This window comes from Saccostrea echinata, unplaced genomic scaffold (genome assembly GCF_033153115.1).
Source record: "Saccostrea echinata isolate AGI-Se365-2 ecotype Australia unplaced genomic scaffold, CSIRO_AGI_Sech_v1 ptg000062l, whole genome shotgun sequence".
NCBI classification, from domain to species: domain Eukaryota; kingdom Metazoa; phylum Mollusca; class Bivalvia; order Ostreida; family Ostreidae; genus Saccostrea; species Saccostrea echinata.
Window position 1 is genome coordinate 3,793,171 of NW_026889811.1, and position 16,009 is coordinate 3,809,179.

Sequence of the window (16,009 nt, forward strand, 5' to 3'; positions counted from 1 at the left end):
AATTTTATTACACATCTTTATTTCTCATTTGTTCGGGAACTTTGGTATCTATTTCATCATATATTTAAAACACTTTTAAAAATGTAAGTATGTTTTTTTTTTCGTTTTCCAATCATAATGATTCGTTAAATAAGTATAAATTTCTTTATTGCTCTTATACAATTTTATAACTCGGGTTATATATACAATATATTAAAAGAAACATACTTTTATAGAATTTTTTTTTTCAAAGGCAATATTGAATTTTTGAAATTTGTTATTGGTGTAAATAATTTCAAATTGCGATCTATACAATTTTTTTTAGTATCAAAAATAGTAAAATATACTGGAAGATTTTGATCCAATGCTCTATGTATTAAATCGATGAACGAGGAATATCTTAGAGTTTAATTCATTAATGCTGTCCTCTGATTGGTCGATAAGGTGACAATCCCCCATTGTTTTATGCTGATTGGCTGAATTGTCTTTTGCTTCCTGCTGTACATAACTGTCAGGGCTACAATACACTGCTACTCTAAAACTTCTCTAATGGAGCCAGCATACAACACTAATTATTTTCAGAAAACAGTGCAGTTTGGGTAAGTATTATAAGCAGATACAAGAAATAAGTGATTTATATTTACATTCCGTGTAAAAAGCAAATACTAGCCCTTGTTAACTAAAAAAATTAAATAAGATGTAAAAGATAAGACAGAATTAATTTTAAGATGCATGAACTTTATCATTAATTATGAATAAAAACACGTAATGCATTAGCCACATGCTAAGTTAATGTTTAGTGGGTTTGAAAGATTTATATCTGGTATTCAAACTACACAAAACTGTGCTCTTTTTTGCATATGTAGATTTAAAGCTTATGTTTTGAAAATATAAAATTAATATGCATTCACCTGAAGCTGCTAATTGGGGCACACAGATGCCTTTTGAAGGAAATTTGTTTACGAACCTTATAACTGTTGATGCAGCACGTCTTAAAAGAACAGGTGCTTGACGTGACTTAAGATTTTTGTATTAATGGTTCATAAGTTTTGATTCAAAATTATTGAAACATATACAGATATCTTTTGGCAGGTTGCAAATGTTATCAACGTATTTTTAAAAGTGTTCTGTGTTTTTTTTTTCTCATAATATATTTTACACACTAAAATTAAAGCTTAAGTAAAATTTAAATAAATAAATAAAAATATGTGTGTACACTGTAGTTCTATGTTAAATGCATTGAAACAGGCTTTTTTTAATAATACAAAATATAATAACAATAATAATGTATTGCTCCTACCAAAACCTTTAATATGGAAATAAATATCTGCTAAAAATAAAAATAAGATGAACCTTACATTTTCTTCAATACTTTCTCATTTTTTTTATCCACTTTTAAATATATTCAGATCTCTTCACGACTTAAAAATAATCCGATGTCAATGGACTAATATTATATATCCCATCACGGATGTTAAGCGACAGCGCGTTATATTATATATTTTGGATATATTATTGATAATTCACAAAGTCAATATTGTGAACTATAAGACCTAAAATCTACATTAGAATTCTGAGTTACAGTTTGGATTGAATGAAATTAAGTTTTTAGGTACTGCGTGACTCTTACATTGCGAAATGGAACGCTGTATTTATATTCCGTGTATACAATACATTTATGCACAAACTATAACCCTTATCCTAAACCCTTTCCACTTCTATTGAGATTCTGAAATTTTAAAATATTTCTTTTTATCAAAAACAACTTTGAAAAGTATTTAATGATAGAAAACCAAAGATTCCAAGAACCTAAGATAAGATTCTTTCAAATATTAAAAAAAAAACGTTTTTTTTTTTTTTAAAACAAACAGTAACAAACTATAGATTATTATGTGGCATCTATTTTGGCACTGTAGTTAAGACAAATAGATTTCATATTAAGCCATAGTTTATTAAAAAGATAATTTTTATTTTGAGGTATTTGAAGTAGATTTTTTTTAATGCAGCTTGCATTGCAAAATTCACTCTTACAATTAAACTTTTGTGATGACAAAAATTATTTAATCCGATTTTAAACAAAATGTTATAAATTGATTACTTTGGTGTTATCCATCTTTTTTATCATAAAATATCACATGTATTCGCCATTGCATTAGTAATTAGTGTTTTATTCGTAATTAACTTAGCTAGATAAAACGTTTTTAATCACTTGATTAAATATTGGTTGGATTTTATATATTTTATGATCAGTATAAGTGACACTTTAATAACGTATTTTATAATTATGATTTTTAGCTTTTTAATGATAAAGATTATGAAATACATTTTCATGGAAATAAGGTACACCGGTATTAAGTCAGGTATTAAGTTAGTATTCTTGAATAATCATAAACCTTAGAAATTTTACAAGATAAAATAGTTTCAATGCAATTTAAAAGAATTAATTAGCTGTATACTCATTAATTATTGACTTACTAATGTTAACTGTTGTTGAATTTATAATTTTCATGAGAATAAATATTGGATGTTTGATTCCTCCGATTTCTGATAAAAGCCCCTCGCAAAGACCTCCATCAGAACCGGGTGGCGCTCGAGAACCGTCGCATTAAAATCTCAATAAACTCGCATATGTTCAATGAAACTATAAAATTTATCACTTTGATGGTAATACAAGTTCTTGAACTACCGCCCGTGCGTTTAATGTCTTTTTAAGCCAGTTAGTTGGCTAGGTTTACAGATTTAAGCATAGACTACCCTCAATTACTCGCATTATCTGACATCCTGCGACAGAGCAGTATGAGTATCATTGACAAGGAGAATCTGCCACACAAACTTTCCGTGACTAAGTAAGTTGACGAAATTTTTATTTTTTTTTTATGTTTATGCAAAGATTATTCTGTTAAAATTACTTCGGTAGATCTAAATTCATGAAATAAAATCATTTTGATTGCAACGCATTTCATTAATTTTAATTTGGGACACTGATCTAGGACTTGATACGGTCGTAAATTTATAAAACAATATAACTAATTAATAGAACAATCTTTTGAAAATCCGTTAAGTGTTTTGCTTAAATTGACATTTGAATTAAAAGATAAACATCTTGGAACTAGTAAAATTACATTTTTCATCGATTATTTAACCAGGTTGCTCTTCCTTGTCAAGTGAGGGTAAAATGAAAAGAAATTAGATCAATTTTAGTGATGAGCTCAAAGTAAGCCTGAATTAATCATTAATTACGTCTTAAGGAACATTATTTTACGTTGTGTTTTTATTTGTGATATCTTAATGATAGCAATGGAGAATCATTCATATTTAATTAGGGAACAAAAATGACTACTGTATTATCAGTTTTTAAGCCTATAGATACCTGGGGAGTTCATCACGTGATTCCTCCTAACGCTGTCATTTGTAAATCATTTGACGACCATATAGTGAAGTGAAATGTATTATAATTATATAAAATAAACTATTATTATATATATCGTATATTATATCATGTTATGTTTTATATATATACATATATATATATATATATAGTAAGCACAAAGAAATTCACTTTTATAAGGATACCCACTTCCGCCCCAGCCCGCGGTTGAACTCTCGACCTACGGAATCTGTCTCCTAGCATGCAGTACAGGAACAGCGCGCTAGACCGCTCGGCTATCTAGGCAAGTCTAAAAACTTGCTTTCGATGCCGATGGAATTCTCGCGGCGCTGCTCTACACCACACGGTCATTGAGAATGGAAGTGAGATACAGTTATTTGGACATTAGTTTTATTAGAGGATCGTTACCAATACACGTTGTAATGAAATTAATTTTTATTTCTAAAGCACATTTTACAACAACTCTTAAACTAACATAACTGCCCTAAGTGAAGAAATATTAATATAGAAAGCACAAAGAAATTCACTTTTATAAGGATAACCCACTTCCTCCCCAGCCTGGGGTTGAACTCTCGACCTACGGAATCTGTCTCCTAGCAGTACGGGAACAGGAATAAAAAAAATATTTACTTAGGCATTTTTGAAAAAAAAAAAAATAAATTTCATATCATAACATGAAAAAGTGGCAAGAGGAATGAGAAACCTTTGTAGCTGTGATTTAGTTCCCAGTATTTCCTATATTCACCTGTTGTGTTTCCAGGCTTTTAGTCTTGTTCACGATTCCTCATATGTACCGGAGATTGATCACTTATTTCATCTTCATTCCTTCATACATGTGACAGAGGATTAGATAAAATAAAAGCATTTATTTGTTTACATTAAATCTTATTACGATGGTGTTATTTCTTCCAAAGATCAGAGCATAGTTTGAAGTTGCGGAAAAAAATCATTAATTGCATGCATCATCTTAATCATGACATAATATAGTATATAGAGCTATATTTTCGCTACATTTTTTTCTGTTAAGCAAATCCATGAAATTTATAGTAGGGTAAAAATTAATGAATGAATAATAAAATGTAAATTAGAATGAATGTGAATCTGATTTAAGAATGCAATGAATTTACAAAAATGAAAAAAAAACTGTATACGGTCTGAAAGATATTTTATGGCACCATTTATTTCAAAGTGAACGGTATTACAGAATCCTCAACTTGATAATCTGTCATGTTGTAAATTTTGAATTTACCGGGTGGCAGTAATACAAAATTTTGTCATGCTGTAAATTTTGTATAATTTACTGCCATTCGGTAAATTCAAAATTTTACAACATGACAAATCGGATAGCACAGTTCTATGGGAAAAAAGGTTTATTTTGAAATATGAAGATAACAATAAGTACTCATGCGCAAAAGTCCATTGAAACAATGTAAACTGTGAGCAGAGCAAACAAGGACATCTAAAAAATAGAGTGGAATCAGGTGCCATGCAAGAGTAATCATCCTCTGTCATCCTCTGTTGTGCTTTTTAGCTTGAGGAGAAATTCGTAGAGAAAATTTAATTTTCTTATTTTGTTTAAATCAGCAATTCGCTTTATTTCATTGTCAGAATTTCCTTATTTAGTCTGTAAATTTCAACAGAGAGAATTTCTGACGATGAAGTCCATTTGTTTTTAATATTCAGACTTCCCCAGTGATAGACTACGGATCTAGTGACAATGATTGTGGTTTTTTTTCATAAACTGATGGTACAGTGTAAAAAAAAAAGCAGCAGCTAACTTTCACAATTTTAAATTTTCCTGGAATTCCTGATTAATTCTCAGTTTGTTTTCTTCTGTTTCTACCTTTTTATAGAGCACATTTCTATATAACTGGAAAGCAATTCTTTTGCAGTATTTATTCAAAAACTTCTTCATGAGAAAAGGAAAACTCTTTTTGATTTCAAATTTTGATATATTGTCGAAGTTGTATTAAATATTAATACATGTAGTTATTTTCATTCATATGTCGACTAAATATATCCCAGTGAACTCAAAATAGTAGACACCACAGAGTCTGCTACATCTTTTTCATATTTTGACGTTTTACTGACTATAGACATTAATGGCTAACTATAACAACTAAACTGTATGATAACGTGATGACCTCAGCTTTTCCAATGCTAACCAAGTATTTGTGCAGTCATACTCCAATTACATCTGCATATTGTGATTATGTCTCCCATGTACCTGATTCGGTAAGCAAGGACATGTTCTGAGTATGATCACTTTTTAACCAAACAAATAAGTTACAGGGTTTTCAAAATCTCGTTTAAAATCAGCATTTCGCAAATTCTACGGCTAGTATAATGACCTTATTTGCAGATCCAACCTATAGTTTTTTGACTGACATATTTTTAAACTGTTACAAAAAATTTGAACAAAGGATTACACTGTTCATCTGATCAATACAGAGTGCGGATGTGACCGGTCAACAGGGGATGCTTACTCTTCATTGGCACCTAATCCCACCAATGGTGTGTCCTTGGGTCCGTGCTTTTTGCCCTGTTCAAGACCCGTATTGTTCAAGGGATTTATGAGATCGATTACATTCGTGATCTTAACTCTTTTCTTTAAAGTCTTAATACAGATATGGTCCTGGGCCTTTTTCCCTTTTCCCTCCCCTCCCCTCCTTTTTTCTCTCTTCCCTTTCATTTTTCTATTTTATTGTTCATTTCCCCTCTTTTTTTCAAATTTGTACTTTGTATTCTCCTTAAAAATTAGTTTAAAATACATGACTTTGTAAAAGTTGAGATATATACCAGTGTAATATTTCATGATTTGTACCTTGATCTCTAATGGAGGGAACTAATGTAGGCCACTTTTGCCTGCTGTTCGATCCTGCTATTCATTGTATATACTTCTATGTATATCGTGAATGAAATACTTCTTAAACTAAACTAAAGTTTTAATATTTTTCAGATTAGCTAACATCAATTATGTTGACTTTTTTCCTCTGCATAGAGACCATGGAGACTTTTCTTTACTAAGTACAACAAAATGTTTTATCGTTTTCTACTGTTTGCAGTTGAGGTTTATCATGTAACACTTACCATCAGGAATCATGGCCGTAGGAACCGGGGGGGGCACGGGGGGCCGTGCCCCCCCAATAATTTTGCCGATATATAGATTACTATAATAAACATAGATACTATAAGCTTGTGCCCCCTCAATAAAACCGCCTGATAACCCCCCCTTTTTTTTTTTTTTTTGCTTGTCAGAAAATTTTTGGTAGTGCCCCCTCAACTGTCAACTGAAAAATGTTTGGCTGTGCCCCCCAAACTGAAATTGCTTCCTACGGGCCTGGGAATTGTCAAATTTTTTTAGCTTTTGAACTTATGCTAAATCTTCATGTATGAAATATGGAGAACAGTAATTAAGCTCAAAAGTCCATTAAAACAATACAAATTGAGAGCAGAGCAAACACAAACCACTAAAAGCAGCAGAGGGAGGAGTAAGCATCCCCTGTCGATCGACCGGTCACACCCGCCAGGGATGCCAGGGAGGAGTAAGCATCCCCTGTCGATCGACCGGTCACACCCGCCGTGTGCTCATTGTCATGACCGGACAAACAGAAAAAATCCTATCCATGTATCTGTATCCATGGTTACCAGCTATTTAGTGATACATGTATATTAGAAATAATTTGTAGTCATAGTGTCAACTAGATTTAATGATTTCGTGTAAGTTATCAATTTGTTTCACATTCCTACAGGTCCGGTTACTACTCACAACATATAGGACAAAATGCAGAATGCATGCCGTCCATACGCTCCACGATCTTACAGTGTAAGGCCCTGGCGGATATTTCTAATCGGCTGTACCCAGCACAACACAACCTTCCTGCGCCTGCGCAGAGACAAAACACGTTCTATTTCACTCAAGAGCAGCTGGATTACGTTTTATTTGGTTTCTCCCACTCTGGATGCAGGGGTACTCCTGTCCACGCCCTGAGTGGGCTCAAAATAGGAGAGATAAGTCATGGTATTTTTTCATCCCTACCAAATGCAAAATGTTATCTTTATAAATATTAAAAAGGCTAAAAAGGTAGATATATTAAACAAATGCGATGTAACTATTCTAAAGGGAAACAAGGAATTTAATATTTCCATTTTTCTTTGCATCTGGTACTGGTATTTTAAAAGTTATCTAATTTTACGATCTTATTAATGTTATTAATTCAAATGTTTTATTAATAATTAAGATAATTGTAATTTCATCAATTTGCCAGGGATTGAAAGGATTCTATCTCATCAGAATGGTATGTCACCCCACTGTTCCATGAATTCCTGGAAGTTATCCCGCACCGACCCTCCCCCGAACGAACTGCCCGAGGGTAAGGCACAGTTTTATATCTCCTTGAAGAACTTTCCGATTGTAAGGCTGTTTTGTGTTTTCATATCTTAGTGTTATTCAAAGACATTTATTGAACCTTATCTTTGCTTTTAGACCTTTGCATTTGCCCTACCACATTCGCAGGAATAATTCACTATGGAGTCTTCTGTCGAAAGGAGTCTATTCCGAAGGGTAGAAGGTTTGGTCCCTTTAAAGGAAAAGTCGTGAACACCAGTGAAATTAAGACTTTTGATGACAACAGTTTTATGTGGGAGGTATTGTTCTTGCAATATAACATTAACATTAATAAGTTAATTACATTTAATTGAAATTTCATCACAAGACCCGTCGAACATTTAGATTTTGTCAATTTTATTGTACAGATATCATTGATATTTAAAAGGTATCAGAACTCGGTTAGGCTGGTACTGTTAGCGAGAAACATCTGTTAGTGAGTTCAAAAAAGAGATATGCAGGTGGATATTTTGATTGCTTCAATTTATATGACAGGGTTCACATGAATTTGTGTTTTGTATTTGGTAGATTTTCAAAAATGGTAAACTGAGCCATTTCATTGACGGTCGTGGAGCAACAGGAAATTGGATGTCTTACGTAAACTGCGCGAGGTATTCTGGAGAACAGAATCTGGTTGTCATCCAGGACGGAGAATGTATCTTCTATGAAGCATGCAAAGACATTCCGATGGGAGCCGAACTCCTGGTCTGGTACGGGGAAATGTACACTCAGTTTATGGGGATACCCGTCACGCTCCAGAGGATAGGAGACTGCGCTAACATTTCCTTGGAACCTGAAAGTAAGTTCAAATGAACCTCGTGAGCATGACCTCATGAAAACCAAACAAAAATACCAGTATTCTATATAAAATATTAAATTTAATGAAATTTGCAAACAGGCGCCCTTAAAGTAAACATTATCGAGTGACCAAATGTTATGTTTAAAATTAAACAACTCCTAGAATGATAGAGCCTGGGTGACTATTAGATCATGTGAAAGAAAGGAAGTATTAGTGGACAACAAAAAAATCAAAGAAATCTTAAGATGACGTTTTTATTACTTTATCCTCTGTCTTTATTTCTGATAAAACAAAGACTCTGTCGTAATTGCGGTGAGGACGCGAATACAGAGATTATCTGAGGGCCTGAGTCTGATTTCCTCCTTGTATAATCCCCCATTAATAGTCTAAGATTTAGAAAACACTGGCCCAAGAGAGTTCTATGATGGAATCTTCTTAACTTAGTGATTGTTTTATCGCTGCTCTGGGGTCCAAATAAATGTCGCCTAACTTTGAAACATTCACTAAACATAATAGATGTCCAATTACAGACGAGGAATCAGAGAAAATGAAAAGATTTGTTTGCGGCCTGCTTTACGGTTGTGGCTTTAGGGGACTGATAGACAAGCTTATCGGGCTATTAAATGGAATTAAAGCTGAGAATCTGATGGGGAGATTTGGGGACACGATGGGTTTTATACCTTACTTGGCATTTATCACTGTAGTCAGTTCTTATAATGCAGCGATGGACTCGACAGAGTTTATACCCCATAATTAGTGTAGCTCTGCAACTCCACTATGCATGACCATGCATTCAATACAATTTATTGAAAATCTGTTAAAATTCAGATGCGGAAGGATATCAATGTGAGAGATGTGGGAAGGTTTTCGCGTATAAATACTACAGAGACAAACATCTAAAGTATACCAAGTGCGTCGACCAAGGAAACCGGAAGTTCCCATGCCATTTATGTGCAAGGTAGTGCAAAAATTCTATCACACATGACACACAGGTAATTGCTAGGAATGTTTAAGAGAAAGGTTGACAGTGCAATTCTCAATTAAATTACAAGTCATCCATATTTTTCTTTTATTTTAAAGTCCAACATGTTTTTTTTGGAATCAGCAAATTATAAAAGCTAAAACAACTAATACACAGAAGAAAAATAGACCTAGTTCAAAATGCAACCATTTTAAATCTCTATTAAAATTAGGGATGGCAATTTGTAACCGGTTAATCGATTAATCGGTCGGAACGATGGTAATCGGTTAGAAAATCCGTAATCGGTTAATCGGAAAAAAATAAAATATATTCAAATTTGAATGCAATTTTCTTAAAATTCATTTTTAGAAAGGAAACTTCAACACAAAAGAGTTGATCATTTACGGTTTTTACACACCTAATAATTAAGCTTGTCAGGAGGTAATTATGGCTTTCTGGATTGAGATCGCGGCTAATTGGTCAGTTTGTGGTGAGTTAATTACTGATTTTAAAAACATCAAATCGTTTAACCAGACTATCCTGTAATCCTTTAATGATATTAAATAAAACAACGTAGAGCTAATTAGTTTGCCTTTCTTTTGCCGTTATCTTTTAAATTATAGTATTAGAAAAAGATTGGACAGTGAAAGTTCAGGCATAGTTGTGATTATGGTGTCAATGCAGATTGAACTTGTGTGTGCACTGGAAAATTATCTGCGTCTGTTTTCTCAGGCAAACTTCATGTTTTTCTTATAATTTTTCTTGTCTATTGAAATTGAAGTAAAAGTTAGGTACATATTAAGTTTCCTGATCGAGATGATAAACAGAATATTCCTAACTTCTAGCGTCTTTATATCAGTCTTCTTGTGTATATGAAAGAGCTACTTGAAAAAATAGAATGTCAAAAAATGTGTATAATATTACGATTAACCGATTAATCGGTCGGAACGTCTTGCGGTTAACCGATTAGCAATTCTGTAATCGATTGCCATCCCTAATTAAAATACATTATATTTCAATCATATTTTTATAGAAAACTTTTTTCATAAAAATTTAGTCTTTATTTTGATTTCAGATCTTTTGAGAAAAGGGATCGTCTTAGAATCCATATCCTCCACGTCCACGAGAAACACCGTCCTCATAAGTGTGGTGTGTGTGGGAAAAGCTTCAGTCAGAGCTCCAGTCTAAATAAACATATGAGGGTATGATATTCTGGTTATTACAACGAGATTCAGCTATAATGTTGTTGCTTTCATCATTATAAACTGATAGTTACAATCAAGTGAGGGATATTTTCTGCCTCTGTCAAGCATACTCAACTTATAATACAAATTCAGATAAGAATAAAGCAGTGGGAATTCTATGAAAATTTATCTAAACTTTCTTGATTTTAATGTTTAATTCACACGCAGCTCTAAATGTTAACGTCATATAACTAAATGTATAACCTGTCATGGCCGTAGGAACCCCCCTTTTTTTTGCTTGCCAAGGAATTTGCCCATCCCTTCTGAATATGTTTGGTTGTGCCCCCCCCCCCCCTTCCCGAAATTGCTACCTACCGGCCTACCTGTTCAAGGTTTCTTTTTTTCCTTTACACTTTACCTTTTCCTTGTCAGGTACACAGTGGAGAACGACCTTACAAGTGTGTTTATTGTAGCAAGTCGTTCACAGCCTCCAGTATTCTCCGTACTCACATTCGACAACACTCCGGAGAGAGGCCATTCAAGGTATAGTCTGAAAAGGGTGTTCGAAAAGTAACTTTTGGTCGCTTGAAAAGTATAACGATGTCATTACGGACAATAACTGAATTTTAATAAAGCATGAACTAATATTACCTTTTTTCAGTGTAAATTTTGTGGGAAGGCATTTGCTTCACATGCTGCACACGACAGTCACGTGAGACGTACACATGTAAAAGATAAGTCTTTCCACTGTAAATATTGCGGAGCCGAGTTCAACCAGCAACAAGAGCTAAAGATTCACTACAGGAGTCATCATAATGGCGCTGGTCAGTATTCACGTAATTTTGGAGTTTTGAAGTCAAGCATACGAAATCTTCTTAGTTTAAGTGTAAATGAAAAAAAGCCAAAATTAGCACGTTAACTGTAATGAAGAATTCACAAAACAATTCTGTTATTGTTTCAGAGTCCAGTCTGACTTCATGGTCCGCCGTAGAACCGTCTATACCCGTCCCCGCTCACTTTCCCATCTAGAGCGATCTCCAGTGAATTCCGTCTCCAGGCTGTGAAGATTTAGAGCTCACTTCATGCATTATAAATATATTTTATTTAAAGCATTGCTTTCTTGTCATTGCAAACACATGCACCCTGACCAAACTCTTTATTCATCGAATCTCTCTCTCTCCTTTCTCTCTCTCTCTCACTGTGTGTGTGTGGTTTAGTTCTCAGTTATTTTAATTATCACAAATGATATTTAATGACTTTTAATTTAGGTATTTTTTTTAATATAGAGCACGTTCCAAACATGAACTCTGTATTTCTTACCTGTTTCAGCTTCCGATTAATTGCATTAAAGAAAGCAAATATTCTATAGAGTTTTCTTTCTTTATTGGTTTTAAGAAACGTTATTGCTGGGATATTAAACGTTTAATATAAAGGTTAAATGCAGAATCTGTACCATCTATAACATAATCCCTCCCAGCGATGTCCTGACATGGCAGTTTATGAATCGTCCGTTATCTATGACGGTCACCCCCGGGAGAGATGATTTATCCCCGATCAGGGACCCAGACCGATGCTTATGCTTTCCATCAGTTTTCTAGTAGTCAGTAAGTTATGAGGGCCCGGGGTTAGGCGGGTGACTTATTGAGATATTTATCTAGACATCTCTAAAGTCTACATCGCCAATGGATTAAACGAGTAACGAGGCTATATCAATTAGAAAATTAATTGGAAGGGGTTCTTAATTTGATAATGTTCGATAGCATCCCGTTGCAGGTATAATAGGAAATTGAATCGTCCAGCGGCCATGTCACTGGCGACATGCATAGAGAAATTGAACGAAATATGCCATTTTTGAGAAAATGTTTAACTTATTTTCCTTAAGTTATTATATTTTTAAACGTTGACTTCCAATTTTAGTTTGAGAAAAATTTCATACCCGCTCTTTCAAAAGAAAATGTTGTTATCGCGTTTTGTTTATAGTTAAATTTTTAAAACAAACATTTTTTTCTCTTCAAAATGCTGGTTCTCAGAACTCCTCTTACAATTTACGCACTGTAGCCAATTCATCATTTTAAATATGATAGGTGGTATCCTGAAGATGTGCAGTAGGGATTCAGAATTTACATTTTCATCCTAGGGACGAAGTGGGGGTCGTAAAATTCTTTTTTTGAAAAAAAGGTTCCTAGAACTCCTCTTACATTTTACGCAGTAACCAAATCATCTTTTGGACTGTGATTGGTGGTGTCCAGTAGATGTACATAAAGGTTTGTTGACTTTCCATGTAGGAAGCCAATTGGAAAAACGAGATAGGGCTCACGGTGGGTGTGACCGGTCAACAGGGGTTGCTGAATTCTCCTGATTCCACTTCTGTAATTTATGGGGGCCCGCGGTTTATTTCCGGGGGCCCGTGGTGTATGCCCTGTTCACAAATTTGTATTGTTTGTAGATTTTTAAGATCGATCATTGTCTGTTATCTTCACATTTTCTACTGGTTTCTAAAATTCCTCTCTACTGTTTTTACAAAAAAAAAGCCCTGTTCCAAGACTTTCATTTTATGAAGTAGGCGTATCATCTTTTGGAATGTAATTGACGGTACCCTGCAGATATGCAATAAGGGTTTGAAATTTTCATTCTCATCTGGGAGGTCTATTGAGGGGCGAATTTTTTTTTTCTACAAAAACCACGTTCCCTGAATTCATCTTACATTTAATGGAGTATCCAATTTATCTTTGGGGATATGATTGACGTTTTACTGTAGATGTGCAACAAGGCTTTAGAAATTTCATTTTAATTCTGGGGGGCAAGTGTGGATCAAAAAACCAACTTCCTTTTATAAAAAAAAATGTTTCAAAAAATTCTCTTACATTTCAACGCAGTATTCAATTCATACTTTGGAATTTGATTGATTATATCTTGTTGATGTTCAATAAGATTTTGGAATTTTCATTTTTATTCTGGGGCCAATTTAGGCCAAATAACGATGTTTTTCTACAAAAACCATGTCCTCTCTCTTTTCTCGACTGAATGGACTTAAAGTATTTCTCGAAAAGATGCGAATGTTATGTCATAAAAGTATATTTTTAAGGTGTAGTGGGTCTTTGCTCCATATTTTTGTTGACCAAAAAATGTTTATTTTTATGCAAACTATGAAGATTAACTTTCAAAAAAATGGAGCGAAGACCCACTCATATCGAAAAATAGTGTTATAGTATGAGAAAATTACTCTTTTTGGCCTCTTTAGTGTGTGTATGCTATTTCATAAGCAAATAATTTCAATCTTTGTGAGATTTTTGCCAATTGTAGAGATTTTAATTAAAGTATATTTTAATGTTAGATGAAATATCAAGGAAAAGTTTGATGTAATTGAGATTTAATTTTTCACCTTCATGTTTGTCACACTATAGGCTTTTTGCTCGTCATGTTCACCCATCTTCTTTATGCTTCATTAAATTCTTTAGTTTCAAACAGGTTATAAAATCATTATATTTAAAAATACTACTACAAGATGCCCAAAGGCTACATGCTTACCTGAACTCAATTTTACACATATATACTTTTGTAAAATGTAATATTCGCTAGTTTCGAAATGAGTACATTTAGAGGCAAACACTTAGGTGCAAGTATTAATATCTAATGTCAGCATTTAGTTGTTGTTGTTGTTTTTTTTTACAGAAAACTTTATTTCCATCACTCCTTTTAAACAAATTTTTTGCTTCATTGTATCCCCTCTTTCTTGTTATTTTCGTGCGTTTGTCCGTCACACGATCTTCTTCCCGAATCTCCTCTTATATTTCAAGCAGTTAACAAATTCCTTTTTAAATAGGATAAATGGTGTCCAGTAGGTGTACAAAAATGTTGCAGAGATTTATTTTTCATCCTGGAGCCGATTGAGAGTTAAAAAAGACGATTTTCTGCAAAAATCAGGTTCTCAGAACTTTTCATAGGTTTTACCCAGTATAGTCATATCTTTTTTTTTTTTTTTTTATCATGATTGGTGGTGTCTTCTATATGTGCATTGTGGTATCCAAACTTTTATTTTTATCCTGAGGGTCATTTGGGGATTAAAAAACGATCCTTTTTTCTACAATGAGCACACGGCCGGTGTGACCGTCCACAGGGGATGTTTACTCCTCCGTGGCATCTGATCCCACCTCTGATGTTTTATTTAAACGTCTGTGTTTGCTCTGCCCTCGATTTGTATTGTTTCAATGGACTTTTGAGCTTGATCGCTGTTCGCTCCACATATCACTATGTACAATAATTTGGCTCCCAGAACTCATGACATTTTATGCAGCTAGTGTCCATATCATCGTTTGGATAATGATTGGTTGTGTCTTTTGGATATGCAGTAAGGTTTCCCAATTTTCACTTATATCCAAAAGGCCATTTTTTATTGAAGATTTTATTGCAATGTTTTCTTCTCTTTTTCCCTTTTTTAAACAAACAAAAAAAAAACTCTTTCCAAAACTCTTTTAAGACGAAATGTATGCGTCATAATTTTTTTTTTAATATACCCGCACTTTATTTTGGAAGTTGGAAAAAATGCTCTCATCCTTGTCCGTCTGTCCGTTTTTCTTTTATATTATCCTCCTCCTCAAACTGCTCTTACATTTGTAGCAGTAGCCAATCCATTTTTGGAATATTATTGATGGTGTCGTGTATATCAAAAATAAGGTTTTGCAACTTTTATTTTCATTCTATTCAGCGCCAATTTGGGATTGGAAACGACTTTAAAAAAAGACAATAATCACCTTTTGGAATATGATTGATGGTGTCTTGTAGGTGTGCAACAGGATTTCTGAATTTTCCTTTTCATAAAAAATTAACTTTTTTCTGCAATAGCCATGTTAACAGAATTCCTTTTGATTTTTATGAAGTAGCCAAATCATTTTTATACCCCCGTAATCGAAGATTCGGGGGTATATAGTTTTTGCCCTGTCCGTCCGTCCGTTCGTCTGTCTGCAAAAACCTTAAACTTGTCCATAACTTTTGATTGGTTGGAGGTATGGCTTTCATATTCCATATGTATATTCCTTGTGACAAGGCCTTTCTTTTTTCACCAGACTTTAACCTTGGCAATAACTTTTCAATAGTTAGTACTAGGGCTTTCATATGTCACATATGTGTTCATTGTGACAAGACCTTTCCATGGATGTAAATATTTTTGACATTTTACCTTGAACTTTGAGTTTGACCCTCTTTAAAAAGAACTTCAAGCGTGGCCGCAACTTTTGAACAGTTAGTAATAGGGCCTTCATATTTCACAGGTATATACTTAGTGACAAGACCTGTCTTTGGATACCAACAATTT

General features: G+C 33.6%; 1 protein-coding gene across 1 annotated transcript; it reads left to right on the forward strand.

Annotated features, from left to right (window-relative positions):
- The first annotated feature begins 5,579 nt into the window (after positions 1 to 5,579).
- On the forward strand, positions 5,580 to 11,903 carry LOC133175301 (PR domain zinc finger protein 14-like). Its single transcript, XM_061310396.1, has 10 exons — positions 5,580 to 5,602; positions 7,120 to 7,388; positions 7,636 to 7,740; positions 7,854 to 8,014; positions 8,283 to 8,553; positions 9,382 to 9,511; positions 10,590 to 10,716; positions 11,131 to 11,241; positions 11,360 to 11,522; positions 11,660 to 11,903. The coding sequence occupies exons 1-10, from the start codon at positions 5,580 to 5,582 to the stop codon at positions 11,725 to 11,727; spliced, it is 1,428 nt and encodes a 475-aa protein (XP_061166380.1). The 3' UTR covers positions 11,728 to 11,903.
- Positions 11,904 to 16,009: the final 4,106 nt, after the last annotated feature.

Bases quoted from the DNA above. Each gene is read 5' to 3' on its own strand.
- LOC133175301 (XM_061310396.1), top strand. From the start codon at position 5,580: ATGTCTCCCATGTACCTGATTCG. The intron at 7,389-7,635 runs GTATTTTTTCAT...TCAATTTGCCAG, and splicing joins AATAGGAGAGATAAGTCATG to GGATTGAAAGGATTCTATCT. The intron at 7,741-7,853 runs GTAAGGCACAGT...CTTTGCTTTTAG, and splicing joins CCCGAACGAACTGCCCGAGG to ACCTTTGCATTTGCCCTACC.